General features: G+C 58.9%; 1 protein-coding gene across 1 annotated transcript; it reads right to left on the bottom strand.

Moving 5' to 3' along the window:
* Window positions 1–411: 411 nt before the first annotated feature.
* DDR1 (discoidin domain receptor tyrosine kinase 1) lies at window positions 412–18,338 on the bottom strand. The gene is given in 20 exon segments (XM_075019065.1): window positions 412–1,357; window positions 1,616–1,765; window positions 3,461–3,646; window positions 3,648–3,696; window positions 4,792–4,959; window positions 5,090–5,217; window positions 5,628–5,803; window positions 6,262–6,372; window positions 7,261–7,450; window positions 7,585–7,739; window positions 7,837–7,965; window positions 9,419–9,665; window positions 10,031–10,217; window positions 10,953–11,055; window positions 11,243–11,390; window positions 12,068–12,296; window positions 13,470–13,572; window positions 14,194–14,315; window positions 15,592–15,653; window positions 18,265–18,338. Coding segments are annotated over 18 exon segments (2,688 nt in total). The 5' UTR covers window positions 14,285–14,315; window positions 15,592–15,653; window positions 18,265–18,338; the 3' UTR covers window positions 412–1,219.
* Between the last annotated feature and the right edge of the window lie 4,418 nt (window positions 18,339–22,756).

Raw genomic sequence — 22,756 nt, 5'->3', positions numbered from 1 at the left:
TTTTGTGCGTCAGAGAATACGAGTGGGGGCAGCCCCGGACGCTTGGGTTCACTGCGCGTCCGTGTGCCGACCCACAGGTCACCCTGGTGCCACCCAAGGGGGGGGAATCCAGGCATCCGGGCATCCCACGAGGGGCACCCGGGTGTCCGGGCACCCCACGAGGGGATCCAGGTGTCTGGGCACCCAAGGGGGGGAATCCAGGTGTTCAGGCACCCAAAAGGGGGACCCAGGTATCTGGGTACCCCACGAGGGGATCCAGGTGTCCAGGCACCCATGGGGGCACCCGGGTGTCCGGGCACCCCACGAGGGGATCCAGGTGTCCGGGCACCCAAGGAGGGGACCCAGGGGTCCGGACACCCTGACACAGCTGAGACAGACACAAACAACCCCAAAAACTTCTATATATTAGTGTAAAAATCTCCGTTTCAGCACCAAATATTTACAGCCCCTCCCCCGCCGCGGCCCCTGCCCCTCCCCCGCTGCCACCGTGGCTAATTAGCCCCCCACTAATGAGGAATGAGGGTGTTGAGTGGAGATGGGTCCGGGGGGGGGGGGGGGACCCAGGTATGCGGGGTGGTCCCAGGTATGTGGGGGGCACCCAGAGATCTGGGGGGGGGGGGTGTCCCAGGGGTAAGGGGGGGGTCCCAGGGGTCAGGGGGGGGTCCCAGGGGTCGAGGGGGTCCCGTGTCAGTAGTGTTGGGTGCTTCCAGTGTTGGGTGAGGAGGACGATGAAGGAGGATGATGATGAAGAAGATGAAGGAGAAGGAGGTGGAAGAGAAGAAGGAGGAGGAAGATGAAGGAGGAGGAAGAATGAGGATGAGGAAGACAAAGAAGGAGGTGGAAGAGGAGGAGGAAGACAAAGGCTGAAGGAGGGAGAAGGAAGTAGAAGAGGAGGAGGAAGATGAAGGCTGAAGGAGGGAGAAGGAGGGGGAAGGAGGAAGATGAAGGCTGAAGGAGGGCTATAAGGTGGATGAAGCACGAGGAGGATGAAGGAGGAGGCGGATGACAGAGGAGGAGGACGATGAAGGAAGGATGAAAGAGAAGAATGAGGAGGGATGAAGGAGGAGGATGATGATGAGGAGGACGATAAAGCAGGTGAAGGAGAGATGAAGGAGGAGGGATGAAGGATGATGCCAATGAGAAGGAGGAGGATGAAGAGGGAGGCCGAAGGAGGGATGAAGGATGCTGATGGTGAGGAAGAGGATGGTGAGGAGGAGGCTCAGGCGAGGACAGTGTGGTCGCGCAGCAGCCGGTGCAGGAGGCCGAAGGACGGGCGGTCGGCGGCGTCGCGGGACCAGCAGCGCAGCATCACCCCGTGCAGCGCTGCCGGGCAGCCCGGGGGGCACGGCAGGTACTCCTGGGGGGGGTCACGGGAGTCACAGGGGAACTGGGAGCACTGGGAGTAACTGGGAGCACTGGGAGTAACTGGGAGTAGCTTGGGGGCACCCAGAGGGGCATAGCAGGTTCTCCTGGGGACACCCAGGGTCCTCCCAGTCCCTCCCAGTACTCCCCAGTCCCCTCTCAATGTCCTCCCAGTCCCCCCAAGTCCCCCTCAGTGTCCTCCCAGTGCCTCCTAGTGACCCCAGCATCCCCCCAGCCCCCTCCCAGTGCCCACCTGGCGGCCCTGGGCACGGAAGTGGTGCCCGGCGTTGGCGATGACCTGCTCGTCGCTCAGGCGCCCGTAGGGCTGCTCGCGGCACCGTGTCAGCACCTCCCACAGCGTCACCCCAAAAGCCCAGGCATCGCTGGCTGGCGTGAAGGTCCCCTGCGTGGGGGCGGGGACTAGCATGGACACGACCCCTATGGACACACCCATGCAGGCCCCGCCTACCCCCAGCCAACCTATCCCTGTGCTGTAGCCCAAATCCCCTTAACTCGGCCCAATCCTACTCGAACGCCCCCAAATCCCCTTAAGTCTGCCCAAATTCCCCTCAAATGCCTCCAAATCCCCCTAACTCTGCCCAAATTCCCCCCAAATATCCCCAAACCACTTAACTCTGCCAAAATCCCCCTCAAACATCCCCCAAATCCCCTTAACTCTGCCCAAATTCCCCTCAACTCTGCCCAAATTCCCCTCAAATGCCCCCAAATCCCCTTAACTCTGCCCAGATTCCTCCAAATGTCCCCAAACTACTTAACTCCACCCAACTCTGCCCAATTCCCCCTCAAATGTCCCCCAAATCCCCTTAACTCTGCCCCAATCCCCCTCGAACACTCCCGAATCCCCTTAATTCCACCCAACTCTGCACAAATTCCCCTCAAATGCCCCCAAATCCCCTTAACTCTGCCCAAATCTCCCTCAAACGCCCCCAAATCCCCTTAACTCCCCCAATCCCTCCCAAATCCCCTTAACTCTTGCCCAAATTCCTCCAAATGTCCCCAAACTATTTAACTCCACCCAACTCTGCCCAATTCCCCGTCAAATGTCCCCCAAATCCCCTTAACTCTGCCCCAATCCCCTTCGAACACTCCCAAATCCCCTTAATTCCACCCAAATCTGCCCCAATCCACCTCAAATGCCCCCAGATCCCGTTAACTCTACCCACTCCCCCAAATCCCTTAACTCTGCCCAAATTCCCCCCAAATGTCCCCAAACCACTTAACTCCACCCAACTCTGCACAAATCCCTCTCAAACGCCCCCAAATCCCCTTAACTCCCCCAATCCCTCCCAAATCCCCGTAACTCTGCCCAAATTCCCCCAAATGTCCCCAAACCACTTAACTCTGTCCAACTCTGCCCCAAATCCCCCCCAAATCCCCTTAACTCTGCCCCAATCCCCCTCAAACGCACCCAAATCCCCTTAACTCTGCCCCAATCCCCTCAAACACCCCCACATCCCCTTAACTCTGCCCCAATCCCCCTCAAACACCCCCCAAATCCCCTTAACTCTACCCAAATTCCCTCAAATGTCCCCAAATCCCCTTAACTCTGCCCCAATCCCCCTCAAACACCCCCCAAATCCCCTTAACTCTACCCAAATTCCCTCAAACGTCCCCAAATCCCCTTAACTCTGCCCCAATCCCCCTCAAACACCCCCCAAATCCCCTTAACTCTACCCAAATTCCCTCAAACGTCCCCAAATCCCCTTAACTCTGCCCAAATCTCCCACAAACACCCCCAAATCCCCTTAACTCTGCCCAAATCTCCCTCAAACACCCCCAAATCCCCTTAACTCCCCCAATCCCTCCCAAATCCCCTTAACTCTGCCCAAATTCCCCCCAAATGTCCCCAAACCACTTAACTCTGTTCAACTCTGTCCAAATTCCCCCTAAATCCCCTTAACTCCACCCACCTCTGCCCCAATCCCCCTCAAATGCCCCCCAAATCCCCTTAACTCTTCCCAAATTCCCTCAAAAGTCCCCAAATCCCCTTAACTCTGCCCCTGGCTACCCTGCCCTTCCGCTCCGCCCTCCCCTTTAGCCCCACCCCCTTTTTTAGCCCCTCCCCTCCCCGGCTCACCATGAGGATGCACTCCCAGGCCATCCACCGGATGGGCAGCAGGGCCCGCCCCCGTACGCGGTAATAATCGGCGGCGTAGAGGTGCCGGCTCATGCCGAAATCGGCCACCTTGACGGTGAAGCCCTCGCCCACCAGGCAGTTACGGGTGGCCAGGTCGCGGTGAACGAAATTCAGGCCGGCCAGGAAACCGCATCCCCGAGGCGATCTGAGCCCCCACGTGCAGTAGGGTGGCCAGGCTGGGAGGGGCGGGGCGTCAGAAGGGGGGTGGGGGCCCCAGGGGTGGGGCCTCAGGGGGTGGGGCGTGGGAGGGCGTGGTTGGGGAGGGGCTGAGGAAAGAGAGGAGGTCTGGTGGCCTGGGGTGGGAGAGGAAGGGGTGAGGCTAAAGTGGATGGGTGGGGTCAAAGGGGAAGGGGAGGGGCTTAAGAGCAAGGGGTGGGGTCAAAGAGGGGTGAAGGGGCGGAGCTTCAGGGGGTGGGGTGGGGGAGGGTGTGGTTGGGGAGGGGCTGAGGAAAGAGAGGAGGTCTGGTGGCCTCGGGTGGGAGAGGAAAGGGCGGGGCTAAAGTGGAGGGGTGGGGTCAAAGAAGGGGCTGAAGGGGTGGAGCTTCAGGGGTGGGGCATGGGAGGGTGTGGTTGGGAAGGGGCTGAGGAAAGAGAGGTCTGGTGGCCGGGGTGGGAGAGGAAGGGGCGGGGCTAAAGTGAAGGGGTGGGGTCAACACAGAAGGGGAGGGGCTTTAGGGGCGGAGCTTCAGGGGTGGGGGTTCAAGGGGAAGTGGTGGGGATGAAGAAGGGGTGTGGCTAAAGGGAAGGGGCGGTGTTAAATGGGAAGGGGTGGAGCTAAAGTGAATGGGAGTCATCAAAGTGAAGGGGCGGGGCAAAAGAGGAAAGGGTGGGGCTGAAGAGGAAGGGGCGGGGCTAAAGTGAAGGGGTGGGGCTAAAGGGAGAGGGGTAAAGAAGAAGGGGCAAGGGGCGGGACTAATGCCAAGGGGTGTGGCTTACAGCCAAGGGGTGGTGCAAAAGGAGAAGGGGCGGGGCTTAGACACATGGGGCCGGGCTGCCGAGAGAAGGGGTGTGGCTGAAGGGGAGGGGTGTGGCTTGCAAGAAAGGGGCGGGACTCATAGGCGAGGGGCCGGGCAAAATGGGAGGGGGCGTGATTTGCGGGCAGGGCGGAGCTGGAGGGTGGGGCAGAGCTTGTGGGGAAATGGGTGGGGCCAAAGGGTGGTGGGCGGGCTTAAAGGGGCAGGGCCCCAAGGAGGGTAAAGGGGGGGCTGGAAGGGGGGTGGGTTGCCGAGGTGTGGCTCGAAGGGGCGTGGCCCAAGGGGGGCGTGGCCTACCTGAGGGCGGGGCCGCGAGGCCCCCCCAGGAACTGATGGAGGTCGCCGTGCTCCATGTACTCGGTGATGATGCAGAGGGGGCCGGCCCCCGCGCACACCCCCAGCAACCGCACGATGTTGGGGTCCCGCAGGCGCCCCAGGGTCCGCGCCTCCTGCAGGAAGTCCCGCCTACGGCCCCGCCCTGTCAGCCGCCTGTGCCCCTCCCTGGGGCGGCGGAGGGGGGCACACACCCTACCTGCCCTCCCCCCCCCCAATCTCCCATGGGACATTCCGCTCCCCGTCCCCCCCCCCCCCGTACCTGGCGTTCTTGGTAGCGTCGGGGCGCAGGACCTTGACGGCGACCAGCAGGGGGCGCCCTCGGGGCAGGTCGGGGGGGCGCGAGAGGGGGGGCAGGGCCTGGGGGTCCTCCACCTCACACAGCAGCACCTATGGGAGCGCGGCGGGGCGGGGCTAAGCTCGCCGGGGGCGGGGCTGGGCTTCCCTGGGCAGGGGTAGGGCTTGGCTCTGGGGCGGGGCTTCGTGAGTGGGGGGCGTGGCTTCACCTTCCCGGGCGGGGGGGTAATAGGGTTGGGGGGGGTGGGGTTATATGAGGGGGTGGGGCTTGTAGCCGGGGGGAGTAGGAAAGGGGGCGGGGTTAGGAATGTGAGGGTGGGGCCTGTCTTGAGGGGGCGGGGCAGAGGAAAATGGGTGGGGCTTGTACACACAGGGCAGGGCGTGAGGGGGTGTGGCAGCGCGAAGTGGGGGCGTGGCCATTCACTCCAGGGGGCGGGGCTGGCTGCAAGGAGGCAGGGCCAACACTCCAGGGGTGGGGCTTGCACAGAGGGGGCGGGACTTACCTCTCCAAACTGCCCCTCCCCCAGCTTCTCGCGGAAGCGGAGGCGCCGGCGAGGGAAGGCGGGGAGGGCGGGGCTGGGGGCGGGGCCAGGGGAGGGGCCAGCCACAGCATAGGCGGAGCCTCCAGTGACATCAGCCTCCGCATAGGCCCCCGCTCCGCCCTCGGGCTCTGCCACACCTGTGGGGGAGGGGGGTCAGTGGGGGCGGGGCTAGAGTGGGAGGGGCACAGAGAAACCCGGGGTGGGGCTTCACCAAAAGGGGAGGGGCTACAGCAAAAGGGGTGGGCACTGGAAGGGGTGGGGCTGGGCTACATCAAGAGGGGGCAGGGCTGTGGCAAGAGGAGGAGGGGCTATAAGAAGGGGGAGGAGCTAAAACCAGGAGGGGAGGAGTCAACCCAGGAGGGGGTGGGGCTACGGCAGGGCTAGGCCAAAAGAGGAGGGGCTATGGCAAGAAGAGGTGGGGCTTCAGAAAAGGGGTGGGGCTTCAGGAAGGGGGTTATACCAGAAGTAGGTGGGGCTTCACCCAAAGGGGGTGGGGCTTCCCCAAAGGGGGCAGGGCCAGTCATGTCTGAGGGTGGGGCCAATGGGGGCTTGGAGGCGGGGCTCCCCATCTCCCCCTCCACCCCCCTGCCCTTACCATCTGTATTGATTGGCTTAGCCCCATCAGGTGGGGCCCGAGCGAGCCCTCCCATTGGCTGGGCGTAGGTGGCCAGCAGGAGCCGATAGGCCGGGTTGGCAAGGGGTGCTGCTGCGGGGGGTGGGATTAGTTGAGGGGGTGGGGCCAGGAGGTTCTGCATCCCAGTGCAGGAGGACGGGGGTTGGATGGACCCTGGCATCCGTGGTGGCCATGTGGTCTCCATCCATCCGCCAATCCATCCATCCATCCACCCGTCCGTCCATCCATCCACGTGGTCCTCATCAACCTCCACGTGGTGTCCATCCACCCGCTCCTCCCTCCCTCCACCCCCGTGATGGTCTCCATTCCTTCCCTCCCCACTTCCCCCCGTTGTCTCCATCCATCCAGGCCTCTCTCCATCCATCCCTCCCAACACGGTCTTCACCCATACATCTCTCCATTCATCCACTCATGCATATGTAATTTGCATCCATCCATCCCTCTGTCCCTCCACCCATCCAAATTGTCTCCATCTACCTCCACGTGGTCTCCATCCATCCAAGTTGTCTCTATCTGCCTCCACGTGGTCTCCATCCACCTCCACGTGGTCTCCATCCATCCATCCATCTCTTGATCCATCCATCTCTCCATCCCTCCGCCCAGCCCTTCCTCCACCCATCCATCACTCCTCTACAGTCTCCCACCATCCCTTCTTCCATCCATCCATCCACCCATCCCCATGTGGTCTCCATCCATCCATCCATCCATCCATCCATCCATCCATCTCTTGATCCATCCATCTCTCCATCCCTCCGCCCAGCCCTTCCTCCACCCATCCATCACTCCTCCATCGTCTCCCACCATCCCTTCCTCCATCCACCCATCCACCCATCTCCATGTGGTCTCCATCCATCCATCCATCCATCTCTTGATCCATCCATTTCTCCATCCATCACTCCTCTATGGTCTTCCACCATCCCTTCTTCCATCCATCCATCCCTTCCTCTCTTCTCCACTCACCGGGTCCAGGGGGGGCCGGGGGCAGCGATGGCCGTGGCCGTGTCGGCTCCTGGTACTCGCCTTGGCCCGGGGGGATGCGCTCGTAGCGGGGGGGTCCCCGTGCCACCCCGGTTGCATTGTTGATGACGATGGTGTCACCCGGCACCGAGAGCTGCACCCGCAGCTCGTCCTCTGAGGGCCGGCGCTGGGCCTGTGGGCAGGACCCTCAGATGGACCCAAGCATCCAGGTGCCCAGTTGACCCCACCACCCTCCCAGAGCCCGGGCACTGGACCCAAATGTCTGGGTGCCCAGTTCCTCCCAGTTGACCCCAGTACCCCGCTCACCTTCCCCAGTATTTTCTTCCAGTACTGCCGCCAGAGGATGAGGAAGATGACGCCCAATAGGAGCAAGATGATGGCCACCAGGCAGCCAATCAGGATGGACGTGTGGCTGTGGTCAGCTTTGGCGACTGGCTGCCCTGGCTTGGGTTCCCCGGGGGCTGCCACGGGGGGGGGGATGGTTGGCAGGGTGCTGTTATGGCCCCGCCCCCTCAGATCCCACCCTGTTAAGCCCTGCCCCATTAAGCCCCGCCTTACCCAAGGTAGTGAGGTTGGTAGCCATGTCCCCATGCCAGGAATCCTCAGGGACAGCCATGACCCCTGCCGAGGGGTCGGCGGGGGCAGCTGGGGGCCACCCACTGGCCCCCACCGCCTCCTCCACCGCCTCTGTGGGGAGAGAGCCCACGGTGCTTTAACGAGCTAGTTAACGAGGGCGGGGCAGTGGCCAGGGCTTCCAACCCATTGATCAACCCGCTCAAACAAACTGCCTTGCCATTGGCCAACAGGCCAACCAACCAGTTCACGGGGTGGTTGACCCCCAACCAACCAATCACTCAACCAGCTTTGACTTAATCCAAGCAACTAGTCAAGCAACCAGTTAACCAACTGGCCAGCCAACCTGTCCTCCAACTCACCGACCAATCATGTGATGACTCAAACATTTAACGTGTCACCCCATCCTCCAACTAACTAGTCAACAGGCAACCAGCCGATCACCCTTGGACTGGTTAACCAACTGACAATCCAGTCCTGCGTCCAACCAACCACCCCACCACTCAATCAGCTCAGCAGTCAACCAGCTAACTGACCAGTTTCACAACCAGCCCTTAGACTGGTCAACCAGCATCCAACTAGCCAACCTCCCTGCTACCCACCAACCTGCCCATCACCCAGCCAACCACCCCACCATCTAACCAACGACCCCATCACCCAACTAACCACCCCATCATCTAACCAATGACCCCATCACCCAACCAACCACCCCATCACCCAACCAATGATCCCATCACCCAACCAACTACCCCATCACCCAACCAACTACCCCATCACCCAACCAACTACCCCATCATCTAACCAACCACCCCATCATCTAACCAACCACCCCATCACCCAACTAACCACCCCATCACCCAACTAACCATCCCATCATCTAACCAATGATCCCATCACGCAACCAATCACTCCATCATCTAACCAATGATCCCATCACCCAACCAACTACCCCAACACCCAACTAACCACCCCATCACCCAACCAACTACCCCATCATCTAACCAACCACCCCATCATCCAAGCAACCACCCCATCATCTAACCAACGACCCCATCACCCAACTAACCACCCCATCACCCAACTAACCACCCCATCACCCAACTAACCACCCCATCATCTAACCAATGACCCCATCACCCAACCAACCACCCCAACACCCAACTAACCACCCCATCATCCAACCACCTACCCCATCATCTAACCAATGACCCCATCATCCAACGAACCACCCCATCATCTAACCAATGACCCCATCACCCAACTAACCACCACATCACCCAACTAACGACCCCATCATCCAACCAACCACCCCATCATCCAACCAACCACCCCATCATCCAACCAACAACCCCATCACCCATCTAACCACCCTCCCACCCTCCCAACCACCCCATTACCCAACTAACCACCCCCATCACCCAACTAACCACCCCCATCACCTAAACAATGACCCCTTCACCCAACCAACCACCCCATCACCCAACTGTCCAACCCTAGAGCCAATCCGTTGGGGGAGGATGCCAAGGCACAGGTAGGTCTGGAGGTGGCCTGACATGGCCGGACTCACCCGAGACGAAGGTGATCTCACTGAAGAGCATCCACTCCCCGGTGAAGAAGAAGTGACACTGGATGAAGCGGGCCTGGCGCCCACCCAAGGACACCGTGACCGAACGGGCGCTGGGGTCCTTGACGGCCCCGGCCAGGCTGTGGGTGGCCGGGGTGGGCTCCCAGGCCGTGGCCAGGCTCCTCTTGAAGCGGCACTCCACCTCCCCGAAGATGCTCACCCCCCGCGTGTGCATGTTGTTGCAATGAACCTGGGGGGTGAGGGGTGTTGGCCGCCATCCCATGATGCCCTGGAGCAGCTGGGGTGAGGCTAAGCCAACGGGTCCCCAGTGGGAAGATCCAGACCCTAAGGTGGGGTTGACATGGTGGCCCCTTATGGGTCCATGCCATGGCCGACCAATCCCACAATTCCTGGGGCAGACCCCTTGCCCAAACCCCCATGATGCGCCGGGCCACCCATTGCCCTCACTCCCATGATCCCCTGGGGCACCCCATTGCCCACCATCCCCTGCTCCCCAGCTCCACCCCCCTCCCCAAAATGCCCTAGGCCACTCGTTTTTCCACCCTCCCACCATGCCTCATGCCCCCCTTGCTATCCCAGCATGCCGCGGGGCACCTGCATGGCGCGGAAGGTCCGGAGCCCCTCAAACTCGAACTCCAGCTCCACGTGGGGTCGGGGGCCGGGGGGCCGACGCCATCCCACGTAGTCGTAGCCCGGCCAAAGGCGTCGCTCACGGCTCCGCACGAAGTCATCCAGTCCCAGCACCCCGTCCGCCAACTGGCCCAGCCCCCCAAACTGCAGCCTGGGTGGGACGGGGGACACCCCGACACCTTGGTCCCCCCATCCCACCCACCTGGGAACCCCCTGTGGGGCAGCCTGGGGCTGTGGGTGACACCCAGATGCTTGTGTCCCTCGGTCCCACCCAGCTGGGACCCCCCCCCATGGGACCCAGAGCACAATTTAGGGGCAATTGAGGCTGTTTTGGGGACGTTGGGGAAAACTGGGGCCAGATGGGACAATCTGGGAACAGTCTGAGGCTCTTTTGGGACAGTGGGTGACTGTTTTGGGCCAACAGGTGACAATCTGGGGATAGTTTGGGCTAGTTGGGGACAGTTGGGGACAGCAGGGAACAGTTGGAGCTGTTTTGAGCCAGTGGTTGACCATCTGGGGACACTTGGGGTCATCTAGGGACAGTGGGGGATGATTGGGCACAATTTGGGGACAGTCGGAGCCTGTCTGGAGATCTTTGGGACAGCGGGAGATGGCCAAGGGCCATTTGGGGACAGCTGGGGACACCTGGGGAGGTTCAGGAACAGTCTGGGGGCACTTGGGGATGGTTTGGGGACACTTGGAGATGGCCAAGACTGGCTGTGGACACCTGGGGACAGTTTGAGGACCACTGGGGACCACTAGAGAGGTCCAGGGACAGTCTGGGGACAGTTTGGGTACATTTGGGGGTGGCTTGGGGCCACCTGGGGCCAATTTGGGAGCTCTTGGGACTGGGGCAGGTGACAGTTGGAGACATCTGGGTACTCACGGGCCAACGCTGTATCCGTCGTAGGTGGAGTCGTTGAGGACAACAGGCGCCGGGTCGAGGGCCATCACCTGTCCCCGTGGTGCCGTGTAGGACAGGAGCCCGGCTGGGGACAGGGGACACGTCACCATGGGGCCACCACGGGGTTGAGTGGGGGACATGGGGATGGAGGACCACCACCCTGGGGACACCCTTGGGGTTTGAAATGGGGTGGCACTGGCGGGTGATGGGGTGGGATGGAGGTGACACAGGGTGACAGGGAGGTGACAAGGGGGTGACAAGGTGGCACTCACCCTCCCATGGACAGCCGTAAAGCTCCAGGCGCAGGCAGACACTCATGGCCCGGGGGGCCCGGGGGTAGACCCGCAGCGCCCGCGCCACAGGGGGGGGTGCCAGGTCCTTCAGCACCACCCCCTCGGGGTCCTCGTTACCCCCGATCACCTGCGTCACCGGGATCTGCTGGGATCCCCGGGGACACAGGTCCCACCGCCAGGGACCTCCCCGGTGACTCCATGGGATCCCTGTCCCCCCATAAGCCCCGGGATCCCTAGGGAACTCCAGGGATCCCACCACCGTCCAAGGTCCCCAAGATCCCCCCAAGGTCCCCAGTCACCTCAGCACCCCAACATCCCCAAGATGTCCCCAAGATTCCCAGTCAACTTGGCACCCCAACACCTCCAAGGTGTCCTCAAGGTCCTTAGGCACCTTGGCACCCCAACATCTCCAACATCCCCAAGATGTCCCCAAGGTCCCTGGTCATCTCAGCACCCCAATATCTCCAAGATGTCCCCAAGGTCCCCAGTCACCTCAGCACCCCAACATCTCCAAGGTCCCCAAGATGTCCCCAAGGTCCCCGGTCATCTCAGCACCCCAACATTCCCAAGATGTCCCCAAGGTCCCTGGTCATCTCAGCACCCCAACATCTCCAAGGTCCCCAAGATGTCCCCAAGGTCCCCGGTCATCTCAGCACCCCAACATTCCCCAGATGTCCCCAAGGTCCCTGGTCATCTCAGCACCCCAACATCCCCAAGGTCCCCAAGATGTCCCCAAGATCCCCAGTCACCTCAGCACCCCAACATCCCCAAGGTCCCCAAGATGTCCCCAAGGTCCCCGGTCACCTCAGCGCCCCATCGGTCGCGCCAGCGCAGCCAGCGGTGCCGGTCACGGCTGTAGCGCAGCCGGTAGGCGCGGGCAAACTCCCTGCCATGGCCACCGGCGTGACGTCCCTGTGTCCCCACCAGTGTCACCACGTGCAGCCGACCCAGGTCCACCTCCAGGAACTCCTCTTCCTCTGGGAAGACGGGACCCGCGGGACACCAGGCACCATCCCCATCGCTGCGACCCAGCCTGGGGGACAGGGGGACATCCTGGGGACACCGGGGACGTGGGGATGCCTGGGGGCACTAGGTGCTGTCACCATCTCTGTGGCCCAGGATGGGGACGTGGGGACGTTGTGGGGATGTGGGGGCACCTGGGAACACCCGGAGGACATGGGGACATCCTAGGGACACCCAGGGACACCGGGACACCCAGGGGGCATGGGGATGCTAGAAGGACATGGGGACATCATGGGGACACTCAGGGATATGGGGACACCTGGGAACACAGGGACACCCACGGGACGTGGCGACATCCTAGGGACACCAGGGGACACCCAGGGGACATGGGGATGCTAGAAGGACATGGGGACATCATGGGGACACTCAGGGATATGGGGACACCTGGGAACACAGGGACACCCACGGGACATGGGGACATCCTAGGGACAACAGGGGACACCCAGGGGACATGGGGATGCTAGAAGGACATGGGGACATCATGGGGACACTCAGGGATATGGGGACACCTGGGAACACAGGGACACCCACGGGACATGGGGACATCCTAGGGACACCAGGGGACACCCAGGGGACATGGGGATGCTAGAAGGACATGGGGACATCATGGGGACACTCAGGGATATGGGGACACCTGGGAACACAGGGACACCCATGGGATGTGGCGACATCCTAGGGACACCAGGGGACACCCAGGGGACATGGGGACACTCAGAGGACATGGAGAGTCTTGGGGGACACGGGGACATCATGGGGACACCCAGGGGACATGGGGACACCTGGGGAACACGGGGATACTCAGCAAATAGGGACATCCTGGGGATACCTGGAGGAACACAAGGACATTGCGGGGACACCCGGGGACGTGGGGACACCCAGGAGGACAGAGGGACTTGGGACACCCACGGGCATGGGGACACCTGAGGTTACAGGGACATCCCGGGGACAGGGGGACCCCCAGGAGGACAGAGGGACCTGGGGACCCCCAGGGGACCCTGGATGGCCCAGGACAGTGTTGGGGGCCATACTGGGACTCCTTGGCCACAGTGGACAGCGGTGGCTCTGCGGTGGGGACATTGGGAGGGGATGCTGGGCAGGGGGGAAGGGGGAGTACTGGGCCATACTGGTGTGTACTGGTGTATACTGGTGTGTACTGGTGTATACTGGTGCGTACTGGGCTCACCGGCCGTGGCGGGCGGCGGTGGAGTCAGACCAGGCGCTGGAAGCCGAGAGGCGGCTGTCGGGGATGGAGCCGTCCTCCATGCCCAGGGCAAAGCGGCACCTGCCTGGGGGACAGGGGGGACGTTGGGGACACGGGGGACACTGGGGGACAGGGGGGACGTTGGGGGCACGGGGGACACTGGGGGACATGGGGGACGTTGGGGACATGAGGGACACTGGGGGACAGGGGGGGACGTTGGGGACACGGGGGACACTGGGGGACAGGGGGGACGTTGGGGACACGGGGGACACTGGGGGACAGGGGGGACGTTGGGGACACGGGGGACACTGGGGGACATGGGGGACGTTGGGGGACATGGGGGACGTTGGGGACACGAGGGACACTGGGGGACATGGGGGACACGGGGACATGGGGTGATGTGGAGGACGTGGGGGGCACAGGGAGAAATGGGGATGTGGGGGACATTGGGGACGTGGGGGGGACATGGAGGAGGGACACACGGGGCTCACGGCGGAAGCACCAGCCTCCTGCCCTGCAGACCCCCTACGCAGCCCCTATACAGCCCCTATAGAGCCCTCCCACCCCATAGAGCCGCTATAGGGCACCCACAGCCCCAGGGGGCCCCTACCCACCCTCTACAGCTCTCCCGCCCCATAGGAGCCCTATAGACCCCACAGGGGACCCAGAGGCTCCCATGGCCCCTATGGATCCCATAGGGTCTCACCCAGGTCGAGGTGCCCATCGAGCTGCAGCCCGGACGCCTGGGTCCCCGCAGCCAGCAGCAGGAGGGGGAGGGGCAGGGGGAGGACCCCCATGGTGGCCCCAGCCCCCCCCCAGTCACCGTACCTGGGGACAGTGAGGGGACACTGGGAGTCATTGGGAGGCACTGGGAGGAGTGGGGGGGGGGCTGGGGGGGGGGAACTGGGGGCACTGGGAGGGCCCCATCCCAGCAGCTGCTCCCACAATGCATTGCTGGAATGTGTCCCCCCCCCCCCAGCTGCTGCAGCCTGATGGGAAACAGCAGCTGGGGGGGGCGGGGCCTGGATGCATGGGACCCTCGGGGGGGTTCCCCCCCCCACCCACCCACCCAGAGGGGACCCCGGTGTCGGGGACCACCCCGGTGTCACCCCAGCACGGGACACGCCACGGAGCGCGACCGGGACACGCCACACACCGTAAGACGTAACAACGTGTGATAACACGCGATAACACGTGACGACGCGTGATAACATGCGACAACGCGTGATAACATGCAGTAACGCGTAACGGCGTGCGATAACGCCAACATGCGATAGCGTGGAACAACACACAATAACACATAACAACACGTGATAACGTGCGATAACACGTTACAACGCACAATAACATGTAACAACACACGATAACATGGGATAAAAGTAACAACATATGATAACACGTAACAACATGTGATAACATGCGATAACACGTAACAACGCGTGATAACATGCGACACGTGTGATAACATGCAGTAACACGTAACAACGTGCGATAACACCAACATGCGATAGCATGTAACAACACACAATATCACATAACAACACATGATAACGTGCGATAACATGTTACAATGCACAATAACATGTAACAACACACGATAACATGGGATACAATGTAACAACACACGATAACATGTAACAACATGTGATAACATATAACAACACAATAACACATCGCAACATGTGATAACATGCAATAACATGTAACAACATGGAATAACACACAACACACAATAATACACAATAACACGCAATGACATGCAATGACATGCAATAACATGTAACATGCAATAACACACAACATGCAATGACACAAAACACCACACAAGAACACACAAGAACACCCAATAACATGTAACAAAACACAATGACACACAATCCCAACACGCAATAACCTGTAACCCCAACACATGCAACATGCAGTGACATGCAACGACACGCAATGACACGCAGTAACAGACAATACACACAACACGCAATAACATATGACCCCAAGACACGCAACAACATGCAAGGACACGCGATGACATGCCTCAACACCCCCTGACACACCCCCAACATGCCATGACACTCCATGACACGCCTCAACACGCCATGACACACACCTGGGGGCCGCTCCGGGGCTGGATCAGGCCCTGACTCCTCCCTGGGGTCCCGCGGGTGGCACCTATGGGAGCACCTATAGATCTTGGCCCTATAGATGCCCGGCTCTGCGTGCACGTGTGTGCAGCGTATACGTCTGTGTGGACACACGTGTATATACCCTGATCTGAATGTACGTGTATGTATAGAAACATATATAGTGTGTATATGCACATATATCCCTATAACACACCCATAAAGCGTTACACGTGTGTGCGTGCTTATATACATCCATACAGAGTCACCTATATGCATCTGTGGACTTAGACATGTATGCAGTATGCACTTATACATATATATTCATATACAAATACATACAAGCACACATATATGTTCACCTACACATACATCCACATTTACATGTCTATGCACACAAATATATGTGTATATATGTGTATATATATCTAGATTCATATATACACACACATATATATGTCCACTGGATTACATAAATATGCACCCCATATACATGCTTGTATAGACACGTATGTATTCACATGCATTAAGCAGTCCACTATACATTAGCTGTAAGCATGTATATGTTTGTGGATTAACTGGATGTGCACATCACAGGTGTGTATATATGTATGTATGTTAGCTGTAGGTCCCCATATATATGCATAGTCATGTGTGTATGTATATGTATACACTTATATATGTGCACATACATATACAATACACATAACTATATGTGCACCTATATATTTACACACGTATATGCACATATATTTATACATCATGCACACAACTATATGTGTGCATATATATTTACACGCATATACGCACGTATATATAATACACAACTGTATGTGCACATATATTTACATGCATATATGCATATATGTACGTATACAGCCATGCACATATGTGGTTACCATCTATATCCGTATACATCCACCTAACTATGTAGAACTCGATGCCATACACATGTCTATATTTGCACATATATACCGGGAAACCCATTATATTCCTATACGCCCGCCTTTTGAATGCGTGTATACGTGCACGCATGCACCTATAGCTTCACGTATACACCTCTATACATTGTATATGATGCAGTCTACCTCGCACCACATATGGCACATATATACACGTATAGAGAGGGCTGTGGATAAAGGGACATATAGGGTTCCCCTATATCATACATAAACCTATACAGCCCCACGTGACGGCATCGTATAGGTGCTGTGTACATCCATGGGGCCATAGGGGCATGAAGAGCGGGGGGGTTATGGGGTATTTAAGGTGCTATATAGGTGCCCCCTGCCTATACCACCCCGTGCGTATAGAGGCCATAGGGTTCAACACCGTACATATGGGGAGAAGAGAGGCTCCAGAGTTTAACACTCCAGGTCTATAGGTGCCCCTAGACCTATAGGTGCCCCATAGGTCTATTGTGTGCTATATGGGGCGACATGGCGGGAGCCTATAGGGCGGCGGTGAGTTCTACGAGGGTCGGTATATGGGGCTATAGGGCCGTATATGGGGCTTCTCCCTAGAGGTCCCTCTAGTGCCACAGGGCAGGTGAAGGGGTCACCTATAGATCCTATAGGTGCCGCTCTAGGGGAGACTGGAGGGAGATCCTATAGGGCCGACGCCTCCGTGGGCATCGTGTGCTGCTCCAGGCCCCCCCCAATCCCCCCCAGCTCCCCCTAAGTGCCCCCACTCCCCCCTAAGTGCCCCTAATACCCCCCAAGTGCCCCCCAACTCCCCCCAAGTGCCCCCCGAAATACCCCCTAAATGCCCCCAATCCCCCCCAAATGCCCCCCAACAGCTCCAAGTGCCCCTCGAATCCCCCCCGTACCCCCAATCCCCCCCAAGTGCCCCCCAATGCCCCCCCCAATACCTCCTAAATGCCCCCAACTCCTCCCCCAACACCCTCGAATGCCCCCAACTCCCCCCCACCCCCCCCATACACCCCTCAAATCCCCCCCCCAGGTGCCCCCAAATGACCCCAACACCCCCAAACGCCCCCCAATCCCCCCCAAGTCACCCCCTAAATCCTCCCCAACCCCCCCTCAACACACCCCCCAAATCCCTCCCTAGGGGCCCCCAAACGCCCCCCAACTCCCCCCCAATTCACGCCAACCCCCCTGAAGTGCCCCCACATCCCCCACGTCACCCCCCAAATCCCCCCCAACTTCTCCATACCCCCCCAAATCCCCCCTAACGACCCCCAAATGCCCCCCAACACCCCCAAGTGCCCCCCAATCCCCCAAGTGCCCCCCAACTCCCCCCCCAACACCCCTCAAGCGCCCCCAAATCCCCCCAAGCCCCCCATACTCCCCCCAAGCCCCCCTACGTGCCCCCAAACGCCCCCCAATCCCCCCCAAGTGCCCCCCAACTCCCCAATTCACGCCCAACACCCGTCCAGCGCCCCCCAATATCCCAAGTCCCCCCCCAAATCCCCCCCCCACCTCCCTCAAATCCCCCCTGAGGCGCCCCCAAATGCCCCCCAACACCCCCAAGTCCCCCCCCCCACCCCCCCCAAGTGCCCCCCAACTCCCCCCCAATTCACCCGCAACACCCCTCAAGTGCCCCCAAATCCCCCCAAATCCCCCCCTAAGTGCCCCCAAATGCCCCCCAATACCCCCAGCCCCCCCATTTTTGCCCCCCCCCCCCCCCCCGATGCCCACCGGGTTCTTTCTCGCCTCCTCCTCGCCGCAGCCTCCCGGACGCCGGGTCCTCTCCCCCTTCCTCCCCCCCCTCCTCCTCCTCCTTCTCCTCCCCCTCCTTTTTGGGGGGGGGGGACACGGGGGGGGGGGCACCAGGGGGACTTGGGAGCTCGGACGCCCGGGTTCCCTTGGGGGGGGGGGGGGCAAACCCTGAACTCCTGGGTCCTCTATGGGGCAGGAAGCCCTTTGTTACCTGGGGGGGGGTGCCCCCCCCCCCAAAATGCCCCCCCAAAACAACGGGGGGGGGGGCTGGAAGCCCCCCAGAAGGGTGTCCCCCCCAAACGACAAGTCATTGGGGGGGGGGGAGCCTCGAAACTGTCTTTTTTGGACCCCAAAATGTTTTTAGGGACCCCTCGAAACTCTCTTTTGGGCCCCTCGAAACTGCCTTTTTTCTGGGGGGGGCCTCAAAACTCCCTTTTTCTGGACCCCTCAAAACCCCCTTTCTTGGGGGAACTCCTCAAAACCCCCTTTCTTGGGGGAACTCCTCAAAAACCCCCTTTTGGGGCTCCTCGAAACTGCCTTTGGGGCGGGGGGGCTCGAAACTCCCTTTTTGGGGCCCCTCAAAGCTGCTTTTTTGGGGGGTGCTTGAAACAGCCTTTTGGGGGGCCCCTCAAAACTGTGGGGTTTTTTTTTTAAGGAATCCTGAAAATTGCCCTTTTTGGGACCCCTTGAAACTGTGGGGATTTGAGGCCCCCCCCCCCGAAACTCCCTTTTGGGGTCCCCTTGAAACTGCCTTCGGGGCTCCGCCTGGAAAATCCCTTTTGATGTCCCCCCGAAAGTCCCTTTTGGGGTCCCCTTGAAACCGCATTTGTGGGGTCCCCACCCAAAACTCCCTTTTGGAGCGCCCTTGAAACCCCTTTTTGGGGGAACCTCGAAACCCCCTTTTTCTGGACCCCTCAAAACCCCCCTATCTTGGGGCCCCCTGGAAACTCCTTTTTGGGGTCCCCCTCGAAACTCCCTTTTGGGGGCCCCTTGAAACCACCTTTTATTTTGAGGAGCCCCCCTGAAACTCCCTTTTGGGGTCCCCTTGAAACTGCCTTTGGGGCTCTGCCTGGAAAATCCCTTTTGATGTCCCCCCGAAACTCCCTTTTGGGGTCCCCTCGAAACCGCATTTGTGGGGTCCCCACCCCAAACTCCCTTTTGGGGCCCCCTGAAAACTCCTTTTTGGGGTCCCCCTCGAAACTCCCTTTTGGGGGCCCCTTGAAACCACCTTTTATTTTGAGGAGCCCCCCTGAAACTCCCTTTTGGGGCCCCCTCGAAACCCCCTTCTTGGGGGACCCCCCGAAACTCCCTTTCGGGGCCTCCGAGGATGTGCCCTGGGGGGGGGGGATGCTCCCAGCAGTGGGTGCCAGGGCACCACCCTGGGGTGGGGGGCACCCCAAGGTGTGGGGGGGGGAGTGGATGGACAGACATGCCACCACTCGCCATATTTGGGCCCCCCCCCCCCCTCCCCGCGTGGTTGGGCAGTGACCGCATGTCTCAGGGTCTAAAAATATTGGGGGGGGGATTGCCCCCCCCCTTTTCCCCAGACGCCTGGGACCCCACGTGGTCCTGCCAGCTGCCCCCCAACAGCTGGGGGGGGGGGGGCAGCAGCTGTTTGGGGGGGAACAGCTGGGGAGGGGGGGGGGACACCCAGGCCTCCGGGGCCGAATTCCATCATTAAGAGTCATTCTCCCAGAAGGAGAGCTTATTTCCCAACTATTTGTGGTGGGGTTTCCCATTATTAGCCACTATTTCCCCATTATTAGCCACTATTTCCCCATTATTAGCCATTATTTCATGATTATCAGCTGTTATTTCCCCATTATTAGCCACTATTTCCCAGTATTAGCAGTTATTTCTGAAATATAAGCCATTATTTCAAAATTATTAGCCATTATTTGCAATTATTAGCTGTTATTTCCCCATTATTAGCAGCTATTTCCCCGTTATAATAGCTATTTCCCATTATTAACAATTTCCCCATTATTAGCAGTTTTCCCCCATTATTAGCCACTAATTCCAATTATTAACCATTATTTACCCATTATTAACCATTAGTTCCCCATTATTAGGCACTATTTGCCATTATTACCCATTATTTCCCCATTATTAGCCACTACTTCCCATTATGAGCCACTATTTCCCATTATTAGCCGTTATTTCCCCATTATTAGGCATTATTTCCCCATTATTAAGGATTACATCCCCATTATTACCCATTAATTCCCCATTTTCACCATTGTTCCCCACCATTAGCAGTTATTTTTCATTATCAGGCCTGACGCCTCCCTTAATTAGGGGAAAGTCCCCCATTATTCCTCATTATTAACTGGTATTACCCATCATTAGGGATTATTGCCCCATTATTTCCCTCCTATTACCTTATCACTGACTGTTACTCCCCATTATTCCCCACAATTAGGTGCAATTCGTCATTATTAAGGGTTATTTTCCCATTATTTTTCTCTATTAGTGCCTATTCCCCACTATTCCCTATTATTCCACATTATTAGGATCTATTTCCCCTTTATCTCCAAATTTCGGGGACTAGTTCCCCATTAATCACCATTATTAGGGGTTATTCCTCCAATATCACCTATTTCCCCCCCATTATTTGGGGCTATTCCCCCATTTATCCCCATTATTAGCCATTATTACCCCATTATTAGGTTTTATTCCCCCGTTTTCCCCCACTATTTGGAGCTTTCCGCCATTATTCCCCATTATTAGCTCTTATTACCCCCTTATTAGGAGTTATTCTGCCATTTCCCCCCTTTATTTGGAGCTATTCCCCATTATTGCCATTATTACCCCATTATTAGGGGTTAATCCCCCATTTATTAGGGGCTATTCCCCATTATTAGCAGTTATAACTTTATTATTAGGGGTTTCTCCCCGATTTTCCCCCTATATTTGGGGTCATTCCCCCATTATTCCCTTTTATTAGCGGTTCTTAACCCATTATTAGGGGTTACTCCCCCATGCCCCCCAATATTAGGGGTTATACCCCATTATTAGCGATTATTACCCATTATTGTGGGTTATTTCCCCTTTTATTTGGTATTATTCTCTACTATTCCCCATTATTAGCCATTTTTACCCCATTATTAGGGGTTATTCCCCCAATTTTGGGGCTGCCCCCCGTTATTAACGCTTATTACCTCCCCCTCCCCTCTGGCGCCGCGCAGGCCCCGCCCCTTCCTCAAGCCACGCCCCCTTTCCCATCAGCACCGCCCGGCCGCCAGTCCCCGCCCCCTTCCCACCAGACCCGCCCCCGCCCCCTTCCGCTCCTGCCAGCTCCCACCCACCGCCGCTTCCCGCCAATCGCCGCGGGCGCGCGCGGCTGGCAGCCAATCGAAGGCGGCGGCTGCGCGCAGGGAGGGAGGAGGGGGCGTTCCCAGAAGGCCGCGCGGCGGCGGCCATGATGGGCGCCGGCAGGGGCGGGTGAGGGGGAGGCGGGCGAGGGTGCTATAGGGGCAGCTGGAGGGTATATAGGGGGTATATAGGGGTATTTGGAGGGTATGTAGGGGTATCTGGAGGAGGTAGAGGGGTATATAGGCGTATGGGAGGGTGTAGGGGTGCTTAGAGGGATATATAAGGGTATGGGGGTGCCTGAATGGGTATATGGGGCGTATATAGGCGCATGGGGGGGGGTATGGGGGTTGTTTGGAGGGATATATGGGACATATGGGGGGGATAGGGGTTGTCTGGGGGGGTATTTTGGGCATATGGGGGTTATAAGGGTGTCTGGGGGGTTATATGGGGGTATATGGGACATATGGGGGATATAGAGGTATCTGGGGGGTATAGAAGGTATCTGGAGGGGTATAGAGGTGTCTGGAGGGGCGTATGGGGGATTTGGGGGCGCATGGGAGTGTATAGGTGGTATGGGGTACATAAGGGTATGTGGGGAGTACGGGGGGGTATAGGGGGTGGGGGGTATGGGGAGGAATTATAGGGGTATGGGGGGTATAGTGGTACATGGCGGGTATAAGATTGGGGAGGGATATAGGGGGATGGGGGGGATATAGGGGGATGGGGGGCCTATGGAGGAGTATGGGGGGGTGGGAGGTATGGGGGATGTAGAGGTATGTGGGGCTACATGCGAGGGGTATAGGATTGTGTTGGTGGGGTGTTGGGGTGCATGGAGCGGGTATAGGCCTCTTGGGGACATGGGGGGGCTATAGCAGATGTCTATAGGAGTCCATATAGGGCCCCCTCCCCGCCCCCGCCAGGCGGCACTGCTCCGTGTGCCGGCCCCGGGGCCGAGGGCAGAGCAACGGGGTGACCTACGGCCGGGGACACCCCTTGGTGCCCCCCGGTATACGCCAGCCCCTACATACCTTATAGGGGCCAGGCCCCCTATAGATGGACCCAATAGGGACCAAACCAATTTGACCTCATAGAGACCTGATTTTATAGGGACCACCCCCCCCCGACCCCCTATAGATGGACCCAATAGGGACCAAAC

The sequence above is a fragment of the Buteo buteo genome, chromosome 32 (assembly GCF_964188355.1).
Source record: "Buteo buteo chromosome 32, bButBut1.hap1.1, whole genome shotgun sequence".
In the NCBI taxonomy this organism is placed as follows: domain Eukaryota; kingdom Metazoa; phylum Chordata; class Aves; order Accipitriformes; family Accipitridae; genus Buteo; species Buteo buteo.
This window is presented reverse-complemented; position numbering and strand designations above follow the sequence as displayed.